The 23,650-nt window shown below is 46.5% G+C and overlaps 1 protein-coding gene across 2 annotated transcripts in view; it reads left to right on the plus strand.

Moving 5' to 3' along the window:
- Window positions 1–23,650, plus strand: part of Osbpl10 (oxysterol binding protein like 10) — a 244,858-nt gene that overhangs the window by 100,275 nt on the left and 120,933 nt on the right. The window contains exon 4 of one of the 2 annotated variants that reach the window (XM_021207052.1): window positions 18,537–18,728. The exons of the other annotated variant lie outside the window; for it this stretch is intronic. Coding sequence (XP_021062711.1) covers window positions 18,537–18,728 — 192 coding nt within the window. The remainder of the gene's footprint in view (window positions 1–18,536; window positions 18,729–23,650) is intronic. 2 annotated transcript variants of the gene reach the window in all.

Here is a 23,650-nt window from a genome sequence, read left to right on the forward strand (position 1 = left end):
CTCTCTCTCTCTCTCTCTCTCTCTCTCCCTCTCCGTCTCTGTCTCTCTGTCTCTGTCTTTCCCTCTCTCTCCTCCCCCTCTCTCTTTCTCAAAAAAAAAAAAAATAGAAAAGAAAAAGAAAAAAATGAAAAAGTCTGTTTGGTTAAGCAGTGATGTTGTGACATGTTCAGGCTGTGGTGTGGTCAGACTGTGGTGTGGTAAAACAGTAGAGAACCTCTTGATCCAAGCCCCATGCACGTTAGAGTGGGCGGCTTGTTTCTTGAGGTTCGGCTTTTCTAATACACAGGAATCCGCGGTAGCTTTGAATTGATGCTTGATGATCCTTAACCTGCTTCTATTATAACAGTAATCTGAGCATCCGGGCATGGTGTCACAGGCCTTCGACCCCGGCACTCAGAAGGCAGAGGTAGGTGGAGCTCTGTGAGTTTGAGGCCAACTTGGTCTGTATAGCAAGTTCCAGGACAACCAGGGCTACATAGAGAGGCACTGTCTCAAAAAGTCATAGTAGGGGCTGGAGAGATGGCTCAGTGCTTAAAAGCCCTGGCTGCTCTAACAGAGGACCAAGTTTCAATTCCCAACACTCACACGGTGGCTCACAGCAGTCTGTAATTCCAGTTCCAAGGTATCCAAAACTCCCTTCTGGCCTGTGTGTGTACTACATACATGTGGTGCACATGTATGTGTGTGCTCACAACCACCATATACATTAAATAAAAACAATAATACCACTGCACTTAAGACCATAGTGGTCTCATCTTTGTAACAGCCATGTTAATTTGGCATAGCTTATGCAAATACTTATGACTGTTGTGTTGGGGGACCTCTTACTCAATTGGATTTTGATTGGTTTTTTAGGATTCTTCTTAGTGTTTACCCAGTAGCTCTTGGCATGTAGTTCCTGACTACATGAAGGAGAAATATGACTTGCCTTACTGTGAAATGTCTCTGTTGTTTTTCATAAACCTTGTGAAGTTAAGCCCTTCAGGATGAGTTGGACAGAGATATGGGGAGTAGGTAGAGAGCCATGTTAGGATTCTCCATGAGACTCACCTGGTTCAACACCTTATATTACTTTATTATTGAAACTATTGAGGGCTAAGGAATCAATCCCTGGAGAAGGGTGTGGCAAGCTTACCTGTATTATCAGCATTTTTGGAGGTGGAGGCCAAAATTAGTAGTTCAAGATCACCCTTATCTCCATAGTGAGTCTGAGCCTGGACTACATGAAATCCTGTATTTTTTTTTTTTTTTAAGCCCTTGTACGACAATATCTCAGCAGGTAAGGGCACCTGCTGCCAAGCTTGAGGACCTGAGTTTGATCCCTGGGACCTGCATCATAGGAGGACAGAACTGCAAGTTGTCCTCTGACCCTCACAAGCAGATCGTGGCAAACTCACACATAGGCATAAGCTCGCATGGTTTCTTAAAATGAGATGAGATACATGTAACAGAATTAACCATTCCAGACGGGACATTTCAGTGACATTTAGTACAGTGGCATGCGCCTACTATGTCTGTCTATCTCTAAGCAACTTTCATCCCTTTCAAGTAGCCCAGTGCCTGTTACTGTGGTTACTTTCCATTTTTCTCCTGTCTGGAGTCTCTGGAAACCACACATCTACTTTCTGATTCTGGATTCACTGATTTCATCTAATTTGTAGAAATGGAATCCTGTAACCTGTGCCTTTTATGCCTGTCTTATTTAACATTATTAGGTTCAGAGTTCTATAGCATTTATCAACATCATTTTTGATGGCTGCATAATATTCCATTGAATGGATGTACCACATTTGGCTATTAACCCTTCATTAGTCCATAGACACTTGAGTGGTCTCTACCTTTTGGATATTGTGACTGGTATTATGTTGGTTTATGTCCACCTGTTTATTTCTCTGTTTCAAATTCTTTGTAGTAAGATCTTCATTGCATTTGCTCTCTGTGTGGTGAAATATACAGATTAGGAGAGCTTGTTCAGATCCTAACAGTTGCTATGTCTATATTTTGTTTGCTTCAGAATGCTTCTCTACATTATGTTGACTTTGGTTGGGTCCTGTGGACAGTTCACTGGGCCTTTTTTTTTTTTCTGACGGAGTGGGGATTAATGCTTTGTTGCAAGTGTCTTAACTCAGTCCTTGGACTTCGAGTGGAAAAACCATGGAGAGACAGAATTTCTCAGTGGACTTCCGGTACCTGCTCAGAGGTACAATCTTGCACTGTTCCACCTACCAGCAGCTCTCTGGGCTTAACCACCCCTTCCCTTGCCCACATGTCCAGAGGAAACACCTATTGCCTTTGGTTGACTCTCCCACCCCAACGCTGCTAAACTGTGTGCTTCGAAGATGCAGGCAGAAAGGTCAGCTTCATAGCAAGTTTGAGGCCAGCCTGGACTACGTGAGACTCTATCTTAAAACAAAAAGTATGATTCTAACCTGGCTCAGTGGAACAGACATGGGGTCCCAGCTACTCAGTAGGGCTGAGGCAAGAGGATTGAATATTCAGCACCTACCTAGGCTACACGTGAGCGAGTTCAGGGCCAGCCTGGACAGCGTAATGAAGCCTGTCTGAAAATACAGGGTAAAGATAGGGAAAGGGTGCTCGGTTGACTGAGCGCTTGTCTCAGTATGCATGAGACCCTGTGTTTGGTCCTCAGTACCACGGGTGGCGGGTGTTTCGGACACCACCCCATCATGAGCCTCCAAGGCTTTGCTCTATCTGTGACATCTGTATCGAACCTTCATCTGAAAATAAATGTTGGGATAGTTCTCAGAAGACTTCCTGAAGGATTCTTTGTAAGAAGATGAAGATGGAAGGGTGTGGCCGAGTGCAGCCGAGCCTCCCTGGGGAATCCTTCGAACCCTGTAGACCGGCAGTTCTTAACATGTAATATAACAGTTATCATATCAGATTCATAAGAGTACAGAATTACAGTTATGAAGTAGCAACAAAATTATTTTATGGTTGGGGGTCACCACGGCATGAGGAAGGTTGAGAACCACTGCTGTAGAGTGTAAACCCAGCTCTCCACCTATGGACGGATGCTGTCGCACACCTGTCAGCTTCGCTGGTCAAAGTTTGCCCGTGGGGTATTTACTGTGTCTCGCACTTGAATCCACCTGAGGATTGCCGCACATCTTCCAGCTGGCTTCTGTAGGTCAGCTGGAGGTCAGAGAGCAGGAGGCAGATGGACTGGGAAGGCCTGGAAGTTGACTGGAAGGCAGCTCCTGGAATTCAAATTTGGCTCAAGAGGATGAAGCCATTCCTGTGGTCCCCCACATTTTTGAATAAGCATTTGAAGCCTCTCTCTCAGACCCTAAGGCCTCAAGAATATGAGTTCTTTTAGCCTGGCTCTGGAAAGATATGTGTATTCCTGTTCTCTTGATTTATTTTTAAAATTAATTAATTTACTCATCTTCTCTCTCTCTCTCCTTCTTCTTCTCTTTCCCTCTCCCTTCCTCTCTATCCCCTCTTGTGTGTGTGTGTGTGTGTGTGTGTGTGTGTGTACAGCTTCTGTGTGGTGGTAGAGGACCTCTCTTGGGAATTGGCTCTCTGTTGACCACGTGGGTCCTGGAGATTGAACCTAGGCTGACAGTACTTGGTGGCAGGTGCTTTACTGCAGCCGTCTCTCTAGATCCCCATCCCCTGATTTCTTTGTGTCTGTGCCTGGCTTGGGATGCACACTGTGTGGTGTGGGTGTGTGCAGAGGCCAGAGGATAATCTTGGATATCATTCCTCAGACATCATCCACCTTTATTTTTGACATTTTTATCCTTGTGCGCATGCACATACGCATGCCCACGCAGAAGCCAGAGGAGAGGCGGTCAGGTGTCCTGCTCACTGTTCCCTGCCATACCCCTTGAGGTAGGCCTCTCACTGCACTGGAGCTAGGCTGGCAGCCAGCAGGGCCCCACTCTCCTTCTGTGTATCCTCCATGGTGCCGGGGTAGACACGTGTGGCTGACTCTTTTGGCTTCTTTCCTTGAAGGCTTGGGATGTGAACATAGATCCTCATGCTTGTGTAGTGTATTATCAGTTTTCAGCTGCTGTGACAAACTTCCCTGACGAAAGCAACTTAAGGGAGAAAAGGCTTATTTTGGACCACAGTTCCAAGGCAAATCCATCATGGTGAGGACATCAGGGCTTCCAGAGTTTGAAACAGCAACTCATGTCTCATCTGTAGACAAGAGGCAGAGAGGGGTGTACGCACGCTGTCGCTCAGCTTCCTTCTACACTCTCCACAGTCCAGGATGGCAGCCAGGGGATGGCGCCACCCACGGTGGGCAGCTCTTCCCACCTAACTGAGGAAATGAAGAGAATTCCCTCACAGGCATAGTGACAAATAGCACTGAACACCTCAAAGCAGTAAGCATGTTACACATGTTACCCACTGAGCCATCTCTCCAGCTCCTCTCCCTTTAAGTTTTTTAAAGACGCATTCACTGGCCTGGAGCTTGCCAAGTAGGCTAGGCTGTCTGGCTGGTGAGCCTCAAGGGTCCACTTGTCTTCCCAGTGTTGTGATTACAAGCACACACCATCATGCCCAGCTTTTAGATTTCTTTTGTATTACTGTTGTTATTGTTATGATGATGATGATGGTGATATGATTATTTAAAATGTGGGTTCTGGGGATTATCTTGGATCCTTATGCACCTCACTGACTGATCTATCTCCCCAGCTTCCCCACATTCTTTGCTCCTGCACCCCGCTTTCTTACAACTACTGAAGCCGGCTGATCCAGCAGACCCACAGCTTCCAAGCCAGTGAAAGCTGTACAAATCCAATTAGATTTCAACACAAGATGAAATTCTCTTTAAAACATGAATAATTTGGAGTCCTCAACAGTCTCATCTTTGAGGACAAGAAGAAATGAAGAGAAATCTCTTCTGTTCCACCATGCAGGGAGAGAGAGATAAGCGTTCAATTTTCTCCTTCTGAGTGCTCCAGCCGCTGTGGTGACAGTGACGTACTGCCTCAGGGGCCCCTGGCAGGGCAGGACTGCTGTGTTTGGGGAAAGTCCAGCAGTGTCCCTGCACATCATTGGTGGGCCAGGCTGTCTTTAGCATGACAGATGAAGGTGTATCTAGTTTCAAGTGTGCCTAAATCTAAAACTTTCTGAATGCCAACATAACCAGACAGCTGGAAAGTCCTGCCCGACCACACACTGCAGCCAAAATGTACCTGACCTTGTGCTGCAGTCAGAACACAGGCTTTCTGGGTTGGGGAGATGGGCTGGTTTGTAAAGCATGCATGAATTTAAGCTGCAGAAACTGGCGTGGTGGTGTGCCTTTGTCAGCCATACACTGAAGAGACACAGACAGGTGATCCCTGGGGCTTACAATAACAGCAACACAAACAAGCGAACCCCCCACCCACCCATAAACTAACACTCAAAGATAGACAGTGCCTGAGGAACGACACTTGAGGTTGACTCCAATCTCCACACACATGTGTGCAAAGACCTCCACATGCAAGCACACACGTGTACAACTCTCACATATGTAATTCTCACGAACACACACACACACACACACACACACACACACACACACCAGTGTACTAAAAATACTATAGAAAGTTATTCAGTCTAGACCCAAGGTATGTATAGGAGAGAGATGTGTATGTGCAGATATTCCAGCATCTGGGAAAGCCTAAAATCTAAACTATGTTTGACTCCAAGCATGTTGGCTAAGGAGCAGTCAGCCTTTAACCCAGAGCTGAGCTGCCCTATTCTAAAATGTGTGAGCCAATGCCACTTTTTGAAAGAAGGTTTATCTTATTTTTATTTAAGTATACGTGTGTGCTCATGTGCACATGTGTGTGGGTACCCATGGATGCCAGAAGAGGGCGCTAGTTTCCCTGGAACTGGGTTTACAGACACTTGTGACCTGTCACATAGGTTCTGAGAATGGGGCCCAGCTCCTCTGGAAGAGCAGCCAGTGCTCTTTACCACTCAGCCACACATTTCTTCCATTTTTAAAAACTGAAGTGACATTCTCAGAATTAACACTTATAAAGTCAGACCATCAGACCTTGCTGTGTCCCCACAGTATCAAATATTTGGCTAAAGCTTAATTCTTTATATGATTAAATAAGTTCAGCTAGCCTTCTGATATGCAAACTTACTTTATTCTTTGATAAATGGTAAAGTTATTTGTATAACGTGTAATCGCCTTGAAACCTATTTCTTTGTGATTTATTCTCAAATGTTTGAGTTGTGCGTATGTTTTGTATGCTTGCCTGCCATGGTCATGCAAAACTTCTAGTTGAGAGGGGTTGCAAGTAGAAAGGCTGGGGAAGCCCTTGGGTGGCCCCTTCCATGCACACACCGCACAGAGAGATTCAGTCCATGCCTGTGGCCAGTCCTGAATACCCAATACCCTTGTGGTAGCCCCTTGATGTGCCAGATCCACCAGTTTGCTGACTGGAACACAGAGGGTCGGGTCATGTCAGGTATGTCTCAAGTTCTAGAGGTAGGATGGAGAGATCTGCACAGGAATCTAGTCTTTCCTTTTCACATCAAAACTGAGTTGAAAATAAACCAAGTGTGTCAACAACTCTTTTGAGCTGTGGGTACTCACAGAGTCTGTGTTTGGTTTTAGGATTCTTAAAAATCCCAGACTCCTGTGCCTCAGAGAGAAACCACTCTTCTGCTAACTAACATATTGAGCCAGCCTCCAGTTTATTCCTACCCTGTGAGGGAGTGGCGCAGCAAGAATGAGACCAGGCACAAAGCAGCCACTTAGTCTAACCATGGACTGCATATGAAAAGGGCACAGAACCAGGAACAGGAAGATGGGCATTGCGAGAAATGCCTGGAATTCCCAAAGCACTCAGGAAGCAGAGGCAGGAGGATTGCTGTTAGTTCAAGTTCAGCCTGGGCTACCTAGCAAGAGCATATCCCAAAAGCAAACCTCCAAAGACATAGGAAGGAGGATGGCTCTGAAAAGATGGAAGGTTGGGGATGGCGTAGCATTTTTAGGAGATGGGCTTGAATGGTCTCTGGAGCCTCCTGTTGTCATCCCCATGGAGCTAGAACAGTGCTCCTTTCTGGAGTCTCTGAGCCACTGGCAGATTTGTGTGTAGTGAGCATGCATGTTCATCTAGGTGCACATACATGTGCATGCACATGAGACAATAACAGAACAAACACTGGGTGTCCTTCCTCGGGCACCTTCCGTGTTTGCTTGAGAAGGGGAACTTCAGCTGGAACTTCAGCAAGTAGGCTGGCCAGAGAGCCCAGCCATCTTGTCGTGAACACTCACTACCATGCTTGGCATGCCACATGGGTTCTGGGGAGTGAACTCAGATCCTCAAACCTGCAGGACAAGCTATACCAACTGAGCCATCTTCCCAGCCCATCAGCGGATTTCCCACCTGATCGTGGCTTAGTGTCTAGCTGTAGTCATCTCCGGCTTGGGTTCCATAGGACTCAGCCCACAGCTCCAGCAGAAGAACATTGTCCACAGTGAGATATTTTTTTCCTTTCTTATCACAAAAGATCTTGATGCACAAGAATAGGTGTCCCTCTGAGCTTCCAAATGTGTGCCTGAGCATTTGGGAAGGAGATAATGATCTCTAAGCAGACAGGTGTGCCTCCTGTCACAAATGAGTTATTGATTTGCAGAAAATAAAATTTGCTCTCTGAAACCGTCTGCTTTGGAATGGCCTTGGGTGTTCCCTCCCTCTGGCTGGTTTGACCCTGTGGTGGGAGACTGAGGCTTAACTATAAACTAGATGCCTCTCTGCCTCTCGTGGCAGAGGGAGAGGTTAGAGGACTCCTGCATACACACTTGCCTTTTGTTCTGATGTAAAATGCCTTCTGGGTCCATGGTGTGAGATGGAGAGGTGGAGGCCCCTCTCCAGAGCACTGCTAATGCATTTTTGCCATGAAACTGAAAACTGACCCAGTGCAGATGATGCATGCTGTGGAGACATTCCTAAATTGTACACAGATAATGGTTTAACACCTGAATGTGGTCCCCAGGAAAAGCTTCCTGGAAGCCACTGTTCTCATTGGCTTGTCATCCTGGTTGGTCTTTGTCAGCCCTCAGTGGGGCCAGCACTTCAAGCCCACCTGGCAATGGTCTGTAGTTTTCAATTTAAGACCCAGAGGTACATGGCGTGTGTTCAAGGGTTGGGGATATGTGCTACTTGTCATAGCCGGCCCAGTGCAAAGCACATCGGTGGCCCAGGTCCATTCCCAGCAAAATTGGTCTCTTCCATCCTTCATCTCTCTGACCTGAAGCCCTGCTCTGTGCCTTGCTTGAGTCCTTTGTTACTTTGTTTTCCATTACTCTGTTACTCCCTCTTCAGAAGCACCCAGGGCGCCTGATCCCAGGGCTTTTTGCTTTGGTTGAATTTCTCTTAGGGGTGTTTGTCCGTGGATAGCACAGTACAGTTCTTGGTGGATTCCAGGCCTTTTAAAAATTTTTTTGTGTGTCTATGCATGTATGTGCATGCATGCATGTATGTGGACATGTATGGCTGTACATGCATGTGTTCACATGTGCATGTGGAGGCTCCAGGCAGATGTCTGGAACCAGGTAGGGTCTTTCCATCAAACCCTGAGCTCACCCATGTGGCTGGTCTTGTTAGCCAGCTTGCTCTGGATATCCCTGCTTCCTCTTCTGAGACAGACCACCACACCCACCAGACACTTAAATGGATTTCTGTGGTTCTGAACTCTGATCTTCATGCTTATAGAGCAGGAATTTACCCACTGAGCCATCTTTCCAGCCCCTGTCATCTCTGCCTTGAACCCAAATATTATCTTCTCTTGAGATCTTCCATAGCCATGCATGGATCCCTGAACTAGTTATCAGTCTCTGCTCTGTCTTGTAATATCTAAAATCATCTTATGTTTGACCTGTTTACCTTTTCCTCTCGAAAGCTGCTTTCGCAAGGCTGGGACATTTGTCTGTTGTATTTCTGTTATCTACAGTTCAGCCTGGCACATAGAGATGCTCTCCGAATCTGTGTTTAATCCCAGAATAATGTGCTAGCTAAGGTTGTGCCAGATTGTAGTCCGGGACACTTTTGTATATAATTTTGTCTATAATTAGTCTTGTGATACTTCCTGGGGAGATGTGAGCAAATCTATATTCATTTCAGGTAGGGCACTGAAACCAGACCAACACAATGATTCCCCTGAGCCCATCCTTGTGAACCTGGGAACTTTGGGGCTAGGGTTCCGTGCGGGGTTACTTAGGAGCATGGCTAAGGCGTTATCCACAGGAGCATGAGTGAAGAGTTATTTAGTTATTTAGAGGAGCATTTTAATTTAAAAATTTCATTTAAAATTTGTGTGTGTGTGTGTGTGTGTGTGTACACCTGTGTACCTGAGGGAGACAGAAGAGGGAGTCAGTCATCTGGAGCTGAGGCTACGAGTGCTTTTGAACCGCCCACTTGGGTATTGGGAATAGAACCCAGGTATTTTATGAGAACAGTATGTATTCCTAACCACTGAGCATCTCTCCAGCCCCAAGCATTGATGTTGCCTGAGTTTGGTTTTCAGGGCAGGGGCAGTGGTTGAATGGAGGTTGGGAGGGATCATCGCTAGGTGTTACTGCAGTCCTAGCAGTCCTAGCACTTCCCTGTACCGTTGTCTACAGAGTAATTATCGTCGTGGTCCTGGCCTGGGGCACTGAGTCATCACCTCTAGAGGAGGCCATAAGACCGGGAAGCGGGATTTCTGGTAGGAGTGGAGGAGTGGTGTGTCCTTTTTTGTCTTTGACATCTATAAGCATGTGACCCAGTAAGGATTGCTTAGAAGCTTATGAATAATTTCTTTTAAAACCAGTCTAAAAATGTAAACTGTCTTAATCCTAATGAGCTGTTTGCTCCAGCTCTAGAGACTCAGTAAGTTCTATGAGGCATGGGATTGGAAGGTCCCCTTTCTCCCGCACGCATGCAGCATGCACAGCTAGCCCAGCCATTAGGGAGGAGGGCGCAGAGACTTGTGGCCGCCTTGCATGCTTGCTGAAGAGAAACTCACCTTCAGTGAGGAGTAAGCCCATCTCTAACCAGCAGCGGCACCCCCAAGATAGGATCTAGATGCATAAATTAGACGGGTCCTCCTTAGCTGAAGCTGCCAACTTGACACAGTCTAGACTCTCCTGTGAAGGGCCGCGCAGTTGGAGGGCCTTGTGAACATGAGGGACTGTCTTGATTGGTAAGGAATAGAAGAGGCCCACCCACTGTGGGCGGCACCATCCCCATGGACTTCCCCCGCCCCGCCCTCTCCTGTCCCTCTCCCCATCCCCCCCACCCCCCCTTCCCTCCCTCCCAGCTAAGCATGAGCCCTTGAGCCAGCAAGCAGCACTGCTCTGTGGCTCTGCCCTGGGTTCCCACAGTGATGGAGTGTAACCCAGAAGTGTAAGCGGAAATAAACCCTTGCTTCTCTAAATTGATATTTGTCAGCTGAGTGGGCGTTTGCATTTTTGTTTTCAAAGTATAGGAACAGTTGGAAATTAGACCGGGGTGGAGGCACGAACATATTGATCAGAGAGTGTGCAAGCATGTGTGTGCGTGCAAGGTGTGTGTATTCATCCTTCCCCCTTTCCCCTCTTTTTCTAAGCTAACTTGTCTTTTTGTGACTGTTGGTTCTTTTGTTCATAAAAAGAAGCTCCCTGAATTACTAAATTAAAAAAAAAAAATCCCAGTAGACTTTTCATGAGACTAGTCACGGGACGGTGTGGGGAGGGCTGGCATCTTCACATCATGGCTGCCCTGTTCACCGCCTGGCATACGCCACTCCCTCAGCTCCTCCTCGGCTGACTTTCCCAGTGAAATGGTGGTTTTATTCCTGAAGGTCTGGGGCTAATGCCTGTATACCACAGTTCTTACTGCTACTGTGGCCAGCTCCCCGCTCTGTGCTATATTTTCTGCTTTGCTCTTTCACGCACGGAGGATTGCCTTTAGCTTTTTTAAATTCATCACCTGTCTGGCCATATTGAGGGCTCATTGGCTTTATAGCTTTTAAAAATGTTTTTACAAGTATCTATTGTACTAAACAATGGGTTTCATTATGACGTTTCCATACCTGTTCATTATATACTGACTACATTAATCCCTCCATTACCTTCTCTCCTCCCCCTCTACCTCCTGGCTCCCTTCCTCTTCTGTAAACCCCTTCAGTCCCTACCTGCCCCCACCCCTCTCAATAGGTGTCACATATGAGAGAGAGCCGGAGATATTTGCCCCACTCAGACTCATTTCAGTTACCGTGATAATCTGTTTTCTTGCAAGTGACAATTTCGTTCTTTTTTTATGGATGAATAATATATTCTATTGTATGTACCATGTTTTCTTTATCCATCAGCTGTTGAGGGGCATCTAGGTTGTTCTATCACATGGCAGTTGTGAGTACTATAAGTGTGCTTATGGGAGCCTCCTTGTGGTGCTCTGCTCCATTGCTTTGAATATATACCCCAGACCAGCATAGCTGGCTCATCCGTTAGTTCTGTTTTTAGGCTTTTGAGGAACCTCTGCACCTCATTTCACAGTAACTACACTAATCTACATTCCTCCAAGGGAAGTCCAGCCTCCCTTCCTGAATCCTCACTAGTGTTTATGGCGACTTGTTATTAAGATATTCTATTATCACATTACCTACCATCGTCTCAGTGTCCACCCTCCCTGTCCCCCGAGTGTCTGATTCACAGGACATGAACGTCCATGCTTAGTGGTTCTTGGAAGCCTGGCTTTACCACTGAGGATGGCTGGATCTTGGCATGTCAGAATCACACACTTTCTACATGGTGTCTCCTTTCCTTCTCCAACTCTCAAACGTAGGAGGCAGGGTCAACTTTTAGAGATTAAAAACATCCAGGCCCCTTCCTCCGTGTCCCAGCTTGCAAGGGATGGAGCCTGGCTTTGTGAGAGTCAGCATCATTGGGGTGGAGCCTGGCTTTGTCAGTATCACTGGGGTTGTGTGCTTGTCCCTGCTTCCCTCCACCTCTCCTGGTCTTAAATGACTTTTAGAAAGTGTCACTGAGCAGCCTCTGGCTATGATCTGGTTGTGGATCTCCGCTGTCCCAGATGGGATAATTGGTTACTTTCTCATTGCTGTGACAAAGGCAACTTCAAGGAAAGAAGGGTTTGTTCTGGCTCACAGTTTGAGGGTGTGCATGGTCCATGGAGGGAACAGGAGGCAGCTGGTTACCCATGGTCAGGAGGCAGAGTGTGATGAATGCCGAGTTTGACTCACTTTCTCCTCTCAGTCAGAGTCTCTAGCCTGGGGGATGGTGCCACCCATGCTTGCATGGGTCTTTCTACCTCAATGTAGGAACTCCCTCACAGACTTCCTTCTTCTAGAGGGTTCTAGATCCTGCCAAGTTGACAGTCAGCATTCCCACCACGGGGCACTTCCATCCCGAGGCTTAGATACTTTTATATTGATGTTATCACAATCAATTGATAGCAATTCCTCCCCCTTCCCAGCATTCCCTCCCTCTCTGCCAGCTTTGCTAGTGTGCATGAGGGAGGGAGGAGGAGTGGGTGCTTGAGAACATTCTCTTTGCAACTCTAGATTAGGAGCCAGTCACGAATGGAGGAGCCTCGCAGCTATGCGGAGGACGGCTAGCCACGGGCTCTTCCCCTCGCCTGTCCCTACCATCTTTCATGCCTTCCCCTTACATCAGGATGGCTTGTCTGTTACTGGGGGCAGGGATGCAGGGAGCCTGCAAACCTCTGACGACAGGACGACCCTTCTAGGGAGCCATCACTCTCAACTCAGAATTTTCCAGATGGTTTGCTTGGCATTTCTAGTCGCCCTAGTTGAAGTAAATATTTGGAACAAACCCCTGCCATGTTGTTCCCCAGACTGTTAATATTTGATTTTAAAGGCTTGTTCATTTGTAGTGGCTGTAATTCACTAGCTCCCCTGCCACACACACTCTTCCCCCTTCTGTCTCCTATAAGATTTATCCACTGAGACTCTCACTCACGTGCACCCTTACAGGAAGCCCTAGTCTGTGTGTGTGTGTGTGTGTGTGTGTGTGTGTGTGTGTGTGTGTGTGTGTGTGTGTAACTATGAGAATCCCATAATTAATGCAAAAGGAGAAGGTGTTAGTTTTTGGTTTCATGTCCCCCCTCCCTGATGCCCACTTCGAATTCACGGCCTGTGGATTTAAATGACAGCCGCTAATGACCTTGTAGTTAGCCATCCACAGGGGAAGGATTTGGCCTCCTGGGTATATATATAGTATGGTTATGTTGATACTGCTGTGGGAAAGGTGCTGTGAACCATGTAGCTGGCTTTTTTTTCCAAGTAGAAAGGTTGGGATAGGAGGTAATGGTCCCCATGGTTCATTATGATCAAGATACATTTTCGAGGCAGGATCTCCATATAACCTGGACTGGCCTTGACTCTTGTTTTAAAAAGTATTTTATGTATATATGAATATCTATATGTATATCATGTATGTGCTTGGTGCTTGGTCATGGAGATCAGAAGAGGGCACTGGACCCCATAGAGCTGAGGTTACAATTGTGAATCACCATGCCTGTACCGGGAACAGAACCTAAATCCTCTGTAAGAGCAAGTGCTCTTAACCACTGAGCCACCATCTCTTCTGACCTTGAATTCTTGAGCTTCTCAAGTGATGGACTCCTTGATTTTTGCTGGGTCTTCATTTCTACTCAAAATTTAGCAAAATAGGGGTGGGGATGAAGCTTGGTCGGTAGAGCGTTTGCCAAGCATGTATGAAGGAAGGCCTGACCAAGTCTCAGACAACACACCCCGGGCATGGTGGCATATGCCTGTAGTCCAGCACTCAGGAGGGAGAGGGTCAGAAATTCAAGGTAGTACTCAGCTGCCAGCCTGGGCTACACGAGACCCTGCCTTGAAAAACCATTCGTGGTGTATGTATTAGTGATGTGGTGTATGTATGTGTGGTTCATTTGCACATGCATGTGTGTGTGTGTATTCTATAGTTTTGATATCTCATAGCTGGCCAGGTAAACATTAAAGTATATTTTGGGTTTCAGCACCACTTTGATTTCACAGAAAGTAAGAAAGCTAGTGGCTGCTAACTTTTGTACTAAGCAACTTCTTAACATTAAAAAAAAAAAAATCAATACTCTCTTCATTGATGGAGTCTTAAATCATGTAAAGAAATGAGGCCCAGCTCATCAGGTCTGCACACTAAGTGCTTCACAGGCACGGTACGGCTTCATCTTCACGGGGGCTTTTAAGGGTCAATATTATTAGTCCTCTTTTAAAGATCAGGAAATTGATGCTTAATGAAAATGCTTAAATACCTCTCCCGAGGTCACATGGCTCGGAGGAAGGAGAGCTGGAGAAAGGAAACCCATCTTCACGGTCTGGGGGAGGTGGCCTTTTGTTGGTCTAGAGTAAGCCTTCCAAACAGCCAGTTTCTTTCTTCAGACTCGTAATACTTGAGCAAACGTACCCTTGTCACAGGATCAGGGAATGCGCCTCTTTCCTCCTCTACACTCCAAAGGACGAGATGGATGGAGAGGCCTAGGTTTTCCACCTCCATTGTCAGTTGCTCGCACACGTGGCAACTTCAAGGCCAGTCACAGGCTCCAACCTCTGTGTTCTCCTGGTTCTGGGCATACCAGATCCTGAGACCCTTCCCAAACTCCTTTGGCATTTCAGAGCAACCCAGAATTGTGATTTGTACCCTGGCTTCCACCCCACTCCCCATTCTCTTGTTCATTTACAAAGTGCCTGCTTTCCAGGGCCAAGGTCGGGGATGCTCCTGCGGGGGATGGTCCTGTGGGGGATGCCCGGGTCAGGATCAACCTGTGCTCTGTCTCCTTGCTTCCTATTGTCCCTTCAAGTTCAAGCTACATTGTTGTTGTTGTTTTGTGTGTGTGTGTATGCACCTGTGTGTAGCTGTGTGTATGCACTTTTGTTTGTGTGTGTGTATGTACCTCAATGTATGTGCACCTTTGTGTGTGCACCTGTATGCACCTGTGTATATGTACTTTTGTTTGTGTGTGAATGTGTATATGTGTACATCTATGTATATGTATCTCTGTATGTGTGTACCTGTGTGTATGTACTCTTGTCTGTATGTATGTGTATACCTATGTGTGTGCACCTTTGTGTATATGCACTCTCTTTTTCTTTTTAAGATTTTATTTATTTATTTTACATATATGATGAGTACACTGTAGCTGTCTTCAGACACACCATCAGAGGGTATCAAATCCCATTACAGATGGTTGTGAGCCACCATGTGGTTGCTGGGATTTGAACTCAGAACCTTCGGTGCTCTTACCCGCTGAGCCATCTTGTCAGCCCGTGTGTATACACTTTTGTTTATGTGTGTCTATGTGTATACCTTTGTGTATGAACCTCTGTGTGTGTACACCTTTGTGCTTATGCACCTCTGTGCACCTGTATGTATGCCAGGGACAGAGAAGCACCTGGACTTCCTGCTTTAACATTGTGACTCAATCTCTTCAGAACCCAGACCTTGAACTTTTTTGGGTATCCTGACTGGCCAGCAAGACCTAGCAGTGCCCCTAGCTCTTCCCTGCAGCGCTGGGGCCACAGGCACACATCACTCTACCCAGACTCATGTGTGGTAGGGAGCTGAACTCGGGCTCTCATGCTTGTATAGCAAGCTTTCCGACACGCTTAGATATTGCCTCCACCTTGGAACATCTATTTATGATAAGATCAGCTTGTCTTTGCTTCTTTGACATTTCCTAGCTATATTCTCAAATTAGATATATAAATCTTGTTATATACTTTTTCTTTTGAGACAGTCTTATGTAGCTTAGGTTGGGTTTGAACTTTCTATGGAGGTGAGGGTGACCCTGAGCTTCTGATCTTCCTGCTTGTACTGTCTAAGTGCTGGCATTACACGTGCACCTCCATACCTGGTACCTGAGGTGCGGGGGCTCAAACCCAGGATTTTGTGCATGCTAGGCAAGCACTCTGCCAACCGAGTCACATTGTCAGCCCACCCCCAAGCCCCTGCCCCATAACTGCATTGCTTTTAAAGTGTACATGTGAATGCTGTGATCTTTGTTTTTTTCATTAAGATTCATTTTTATGAATGTGTATGTACACGTGTCTGTATGAATACATGCCGCAAGCATGCAGATGCTCATGGAGGCCAGAATAGGGCATTGGATCCCCTGGAGCTGAAGTTACAGACAGGTGTAAGTGGATGCTACAATCCAGACTGGGGTCCTCTAGAAGAGCAGCTAGGGCTTTTAGCCACAGATGCATCTCTCCAGTCCCTGTCTGCATGTCTTCTAACACCAGCAGCCTTGTGTCTCTCATTGACCTTCCCCAGTAGGGATACTACTAAACACATAGTAGGTATTTAGTTGATAATTGTACCACAGGGTCTGGCATGTCACCCACAAGCTTTTTTTCAGGCTAAACAAAGCAAGAATGTAAATGTCACATGAAATTAATAATTTGCAGGCAGGCAGTTCCTTCCCCCAGGTCACAGTGAAATAAAGAAAGCTGTGCAGTACCAACCCCCTCCCCTCTTTGCTCTCCCCATCATGTCTTGCTCTCAGTACATAAGCCTCCACTTGATTCGTGTGCATATCTTTAAAATAATTTTTTTTCTGGGTTTAAAAAGGAACACTTTTGAATAATAGTGAAAGTGATTCCTGAATGTTCACAAGAACTCGGCATGCTACTACACTGGCGGCTGCATCTTGCTTCTTACAATTAACTATACAGCTCAGAGGGTTTTTTCCAAGGTCAATGGCTAGAGGTCTTTTTCAGTATTCTCTTCCGGCTCAGTAGTATCTCATTATGTAACCTGCTTCACACTGACAGACACAGAGGCTGTTAACAGCCTCCGCCATGAAATGTACTGCTGCAGTCATTAACTGAGGATCCTCCGTTCAGCCTGCGTGCAGGTCTGACTGGAGAGGACAGACAGTTCCAGGGATTGCAGCGGCTCAGAGAGGATGCTGGGAGCGGATCTGCCATACGCAGGCTCCGTTGATGACTGTGTGCTCAACTTTTGGGATGTTTGCCAAGATGATGGTTGAAACATGCCTTTTAAACTTTGTTTTGGGCTTACCATTTTCTGGTGCACACGGTGGGACCTCTTTGGTCCCGTTTAAGGGTCATTCGTTGTTCTGATTTGTGAACTTGCTTCTTTGCATCTTGGCTCATTTAATGATAATTTATAGCTTTCCTCCCCCCTCCCCCCAGTTCTTTCCCCTTGACTTTATAGGTGGTGATTGTGGCTGCGTTTTACATTTTAGGTAGACAAGTTTACCAGGACGTTTCTCTCATGGCATTTGGATTTCAGGGTGTTAGGCCTTGCCTGAGCATCTTCCTCTGTGTGGGCATCCTTCTTCCTTCTAAACCTCTTTGATTTGATTTGGAGTCTTCTCTCTGAGAGATGAGTCCAGGTTTGTTCTCCAAGTCGACTGTCAAGTTCATCTACATTAAATTGAAACACCGTCTTTAACTACCAATTAGTAATTTGAATTCCGTTAGTATTCAAATTATTATATTTTTGATATATTCAAACTACCACCTTAGTACTGTAATAGTAGAGTGTAAGAACTATAGGGTGAAATGTAAGCAAGCACTTGACTAACACATGAAGCAAAGTAGTTCAATTGTTCATATAGCTGATGGCTCAGTGGTTAAGAGCACTGACTGCTCTTCCGAAGGTCCTGAGTTCAAATCTCAGCAACCNCATGGTGGCTCACAACCATCAGTAATGAGATCTGATGACCTCTTCTGGTGTGTCTGAAGACAACTACTGTATACTTTCATATAATAATAAATAAATCTTTGGGCTGGAGTGAGTGGGGCCAGAGCAAGCAGAGGTCCTGAGTTCAATTCCCAGCAACCACATGATGGCTCACAACCATCTGTACAACTACAGTATACTCATATACATAAAATAAATAAATAAATCTTAAAAAGGAAACATTTATTAAGCGGTTAAAGTCATTGTTTACCAGGCTTTGGGATATAGAGATAAACAAGAGTGAATCTCTGAGCCAGACAATGCCTTTGGTAAGCAGACAGTCTGAGCGAACTAGGGAGTGAACTTGGTGAACGAGTTAGGGAGGTGCTTTCCACACCAGACAACATTAAACACAGTGTGAGGGAAGGGCTTCCAGAAAGAGGAAGTAATCCGAGATTCTGCACCTATGGCACTTGGGAGATGGCTCTCCTTAGCCATAGATAAGGAAAGGAGACATTAGAGATAAAAAGGGTAATTCAGTGGGTGTGTATCATTCATATCTTTTTGTTGAGACAGGCTTTTACTAATGTAGCCTTGGCTGTCCTGGAAGTCACTGTGTAGACAAGGTTAACCTTGAACTCACAGAGCTGCCCTGCCTCTGCCTTCTGAGTGCTGGGGTTAAAGGTTTGGCCCCACCACTACCCCTGACATTTTCTGTAATTGGGTTCTCGTGGGTTTTAGACACAATGCAGTCAGTCAGACCTCCCCTCTGCCTGCGTCCTTTAAAACAGATCAGGGGGGGAATCCACGCCCACACATGTGAAAGGCAGCAGTCAGTTCTGCCGGCCAGTTGCTGAGTTTTGACGCCTGTTGCTTGTTCTAGACTACTCCAGGCTCCCGCAGCCGAAGCCTCACTTTGCTCCCCCATGGAACACCCAGTTCTGCATCTCCCTGTAGCCAGAGACATCTCAGTACGGTCGCCCCCGGTGTTGTCTCAGTCACGCGTCACAAGTCGCCTGCAGCTGCCCGAAGAGCCAAGAGTCAGTATTCCGGCCAGCTTCATGAAGTCAGAGAGGTAGGCCTTGCACTTCCTGGGTTATATGCCCACTCACCCCCCGGGAGTTGGGGACTGTGGCTGTGGCCCTGGCAGCTCCCCTTCCATCTGACTCTGTATAGAGCAGACGCACTCTCCCAGCCTCCCGCTTGCAGCTGTTCTTCCAGCACGAGAAGATAATTATGGTTACTGCCGTTTTTGGAGGTTAAGTAAGTCATTAGGAGACCTCGATCCTAGCTCAGAAAGCAGGGAAGCCTGTGGTGAAGTGGGCTGAAGAGGAGCACTGTTGATTAAAGTCTCCTGCTCAGAGGTAAGATGAGACCGGCATGGAGAGAGCCCCAAAGCATCACGGGAATGCTTGACGCTCCGGAGAGCTGGTCCTGATGCTGACTTCGTTCTCCTTAGGAAGCTCCTGCCTCCCCCTTCCCTTTAGTGGTTCTGAGCCTCTCCGCACTTGTTAGAAGGGAATAAATGTTAAAGCCACTGTTGCCAGCCTCGTGGGAGTCCCAAGGCTCACCTGGAAGTTATGTGGTGAAAGGGACACCAGAGTTTGCTGGGTTTTGTTTGACAGGGACTCATGTAGTCCAGGCCAGCCACAAACTTATCATATTAGCTGAGGATGACCTTGAACTTCTGATCTGTCTTCCTGCCTCTGCCTTGAAATGCTTAGATTACAGGGCGATGGGGCCATGCTCAGTTTTATGCAGGACTGGGGATTGAATCTAGTCAAGCGCTTGACCAACTGACTACATCTCAGCCCCAGGGCTGTTTTATGTCTTCTTATGAGAGACTCCCAGGAAGCCATGCAATTGTTAGTGTTCTTGTTACCTTTCCCAACCCCCAGGGCTGCCGACTGTGTTAGCGTGGAATAGGTTCTGGTTGCCTGACTTCTGTCAGGTGCTGAGAACTGTTGCCGGGAAGTTCTCCGGCCCAGCCCAGCTTGCTGCCCCTTGCTGTGGCTGCAGAGCCCTTGCCTTGTCTGGAGGAAGGATGCCCCCCACAGACATTTGAGGCATCCCTAGGGCTTTAACGTTTTTAAACATCAGAAGCTGGGCAGTATTCTGATCTCAGACTGCCTCAGTCTGCTTCTGGTCAAGAATCTGCTTTATATTTGTATATTTGTAGGAAAGACTTTCCTCTTTAAAAAAAATGCTTTATGAACATATATTCCCATATTGCCTCCAAAGAGGAAAGTACAGAGTTGGAATTCTATTTAAAAATATTTTTAGGTATATTTTATGTGTATGGGTATTTTGCTTATGTGTGTGCAGCATGTGTATGTAATGCCTATGGAGGCCAGAAGGGGGCGTCAGATTACCTGGAACTGGAATTACAGACCATCCTGAGCGGCTGTGTGGGTGATGAGAATGATACTTGGATCCTCCGCAGGTGCAACAAGTGCTCTTAACCATTTTAATCCTCAGAGAGAATGCCCACTGTGAAACAGACACCCTGATGTGTAGGCAAAAGTGACTTTTAGCTTAATTGTATTATTACATTGGTTGATATAATGGATGCTGTGTCTATTTGCTTGTTTTTTTCATAGATCCTTTTTCAACATACCATCACAGATTTATATCAAATAGAACAGTATGCTACTCCAGGGTTCCACATCATGGACCAGGACAGCTTTAGCAGTTAGCGTCTTAATTTTTTTCATTGAAATTTTTATTTAATCTGTTTTTTTCTCTCCTCAACTTTTAGTGTGTGTGGTGTGTGTATGTGTGTGTATGTGATTCTATTTAAAAGAATTTTTAGATGTATTTTATGTGTCTGGGTCCTTTGCTTACGCGTATGTATGTGCAGCAGGTGTGTGCATACATGAACTTAGAGGCATGTGCCACCACATCTGGTTTCTTTGGTGCTGGGGATGGGACCCAGGGCGTCATGCATTCTGGGCAAGCACTCTGCCAACGGCGCAGCCTCCCCAGACCTCCTGAGCATGTTTTTCATTTATGATAGAGACTTTATTTTTGGATGGCGATTGAACCAAGGGCTGCCATGGCTAGGCAAGCGCTTACCCACTGAGCGAGACCCCAGACCTTAGGCTGGAGAATGTTTAAGGCAGGACCCACATTGTACTATTTTGTCATCGACAGTGGATCTACCAGTATCCCCCTAGTTAGAATTTTTGTGCAGTGTGTACATTAATTTATTTTTTTAGTAGCTGGGATTAAAAACCACAACCAATAGAAAATTACAGAAGATTCTTAGTTTGGTTTAGGGGTTCATAAGGCCCTCAAAGGCAAGACTCGGGGTGGCAGGGCCAGAGGGAAGATAGCCGATCACATTTTACCTACACACAGGAAGTAGAGAGGATCAGGTGGGGAGGGCAGAGGGAAGGAGAATCTCTCTCTCTCTCTCTCTCTCTCTCTCTCTCTCTCTCTCTCACACACACACACACACACACACACACATACACACACACATGAGCGCAAGAGAGAGAGAGAGAGACAGAGAGAGAGAGAGAGAGAAAGAGAGAGAGGAGAGAGAGGACGCAGAAGGGAGGGGGAGAAAGGGGAAAGAAGAGAAGGAGAAGCGAGCTGGGCAGTGGTGGCACACACCTTTAATCCTGGCACATGGGAGGCAGAGGCAGGCAGATCTCTGAGTTGGAGGCCAGCCTGGTCTACATGGTCTACATAAGAGAGTTCTAGGACAACCAGGGCTAGTGAAACCCTGTCACAAAAATCCAAAAGAAGCAGAGGAGGAGGAGGAGGAGGAGGGGGGAGGAAGGGAAGGAGAAGGGGAGGGAGACAGGGAGGCAGGGTTAGATGCCCTCAAAGCTCCCCTCTAGTGATGTGCTTCCTCCAGCAAGAGCTAAAGGTTCCATAACCTCCTACGCAGCAGCACCAATGATGGACCAAATGTTTAAATTCATGAATTTATGAGAGACATTTTTCATCCAAACATCACAGTGTGTGACACTAATTGCCTTGTATTTATGTAGACCTCGATGCAAAGCATCTTACGAGTCCTTTGAGACTGTAACCTTGGAGTCAGGGTAGGACAGCGGCACATGCCTGGCCTGGACTCTTAGCACTTGGGAGGTTCAGGCAGGAAGATGGTGGATTCCAATCCAGTTTGAGTAACATAGTGAGAGCTTGCCTCGATTAAAGTAAAATAACTGAATAGATAATACATAAATAGAGCACAATTTAGATTTCAGGCAAAACATTCTCCCAGAAGTTCCTGTTGGGTTTTTATGACCTGGTGGTGGTACATGTCTTATGTCGTTGCTTTTGCACATGATGATCTTGTTTGCCAAAAATTCAGTTTTGAAAATAAATATTTTAATTGTGTGTATCTCTTTGTGTGTGTGTGTGAGTGTGTATGTGTGTGTATGCATGGAAGTTCAGTGCCAGAAGAGGGTAGAAGGCATCTTATCTGAATCTCGAGTTATAAGGGGTTGTGCCGGGAACAAAAATCAGGTCCTCTGGAAGGACAGAGGCCCTGAGCCACTCTTAATGTCTGAGCTAGCTCCTCCCACCCCCAAACCGGTTTAAGTAAGACAGAGGTTACGGTTACAGTGCCAGCATTCAGCAGGATGAGCCAGGAGGACTGCCGTGGGCTCAAGGGGAGATGCATAGTGAGCACCTGCCACACCAGGGTTACAGAGTGAGGCCCTGGCTCAGAATACAAACCCAAAACCAACAAACATGGCCGAGGTATAAACGTTGATTTTGGTGGCTGAGAAAGTTTTAGGGAGCGGAGGGCACCAGGACACGTTTGAAAGCTCCAGTTCCTGGCCGTTGTGGTCACCATTACGCCTGACCGGAAAGGAGACCACTCTGTAACATCTACTGGGTTCTGATGCCATCAGGTCCACCTTGAAATCTACCCAAGAGCATCTCATTCACTACTTCTCAACTCCAAAGGCCTTTGCTTCTGAAACTGCACTGAGTTTATCTCTAATGTAGCTAGAAGAAAATAGAATAGCCTTTTAACCCAGCTATACAGGGAAGATAAACTTCTGACGACTGAAGCAATGGGGAGAAAAAAAAAATGGTCATACGCAAGACAGATGTGCTTGAATATCAGAAGAATAAAAGAAAAATAACCCAGCCAAAGGCAATGGAATAAATATTAAATGGAATGTCACAGTGAAGGTGAAAATAATGGGGTAGTTTAAAAGATTAAGTGGTTATAATCTAAAATATAAAGAATTGAAATACCAGAGGTCAGAGCCCAGCGTCTCCACAGGATGGTGTTCAGAGAGACGCGCGTGGGCAATTCAAGACGTGAAGTTGCCATAAACGGCAAGTTTGTTCTCAACAGCGAGTGAGAGAGGAAAAGGAAGCTGACCTTACTGTGGAAGTGTTTACTGCCCTACTAGGCAGGACGAACCTGGAGGAGCGGGGTCTGAAAATGAGGAGGACTAAATTCCCACACAGAAAGCAACTTTATTCCGAGCATCCGGCAGTCTGTCCTCCAAGGAATAGGAAGGATCGCATGAATAAGGTGTGCAGTTGCAGGACAAGCCACATGTGGTGTTTTCATAGAGGCCCACGAACAGCTGGAGTCAGCTCCTCTGTGCCACATCTGGGAAGAGCACGGAAGCAGATTCCAGGAGCAATTCTGTGTTTTGAAGAAACTGAGGTCTCAAGACTCTTTCTCACAAGCACCCAGAATTCCTCTCACTTGACTCCATGCTTGGACTGCATTCTGACAAGGAGGCTTTCAGAACTGCCATGGGTCAGGATAGCCAGACGGTTGGTTTTGTAGCATATTACATCAGGCAATATGGAGGCCTGTGATCGATAAGGGCTGAGGCGAAGGTTCAGTCAGTGAGGTGCTTGCCGAAGGGACCTGAGCTTGATCTCCAGAACCCACATAAAAATGCCCACTGTGTATCGCCGGGCGTGGTGGTGCACGCCTTTAATCCCAGCACTTGGGAGGCAGAGGCAGGCGGATTTCTGAGTTTGAGGCCAGCCTGGTCTACAAAG

Source organism: Mus pahari, chromosome 10, assembly GCF_900095145.1.
Source record: "Mus pahari chromosome 10, PAHARI_EIJ_v1.1, whole genome shotgun sequence".
NCBI lineage: Eukaryota > Metazoa > Chordata > Mammalia > Rodentia > Muridae > Mus > Mus pahari.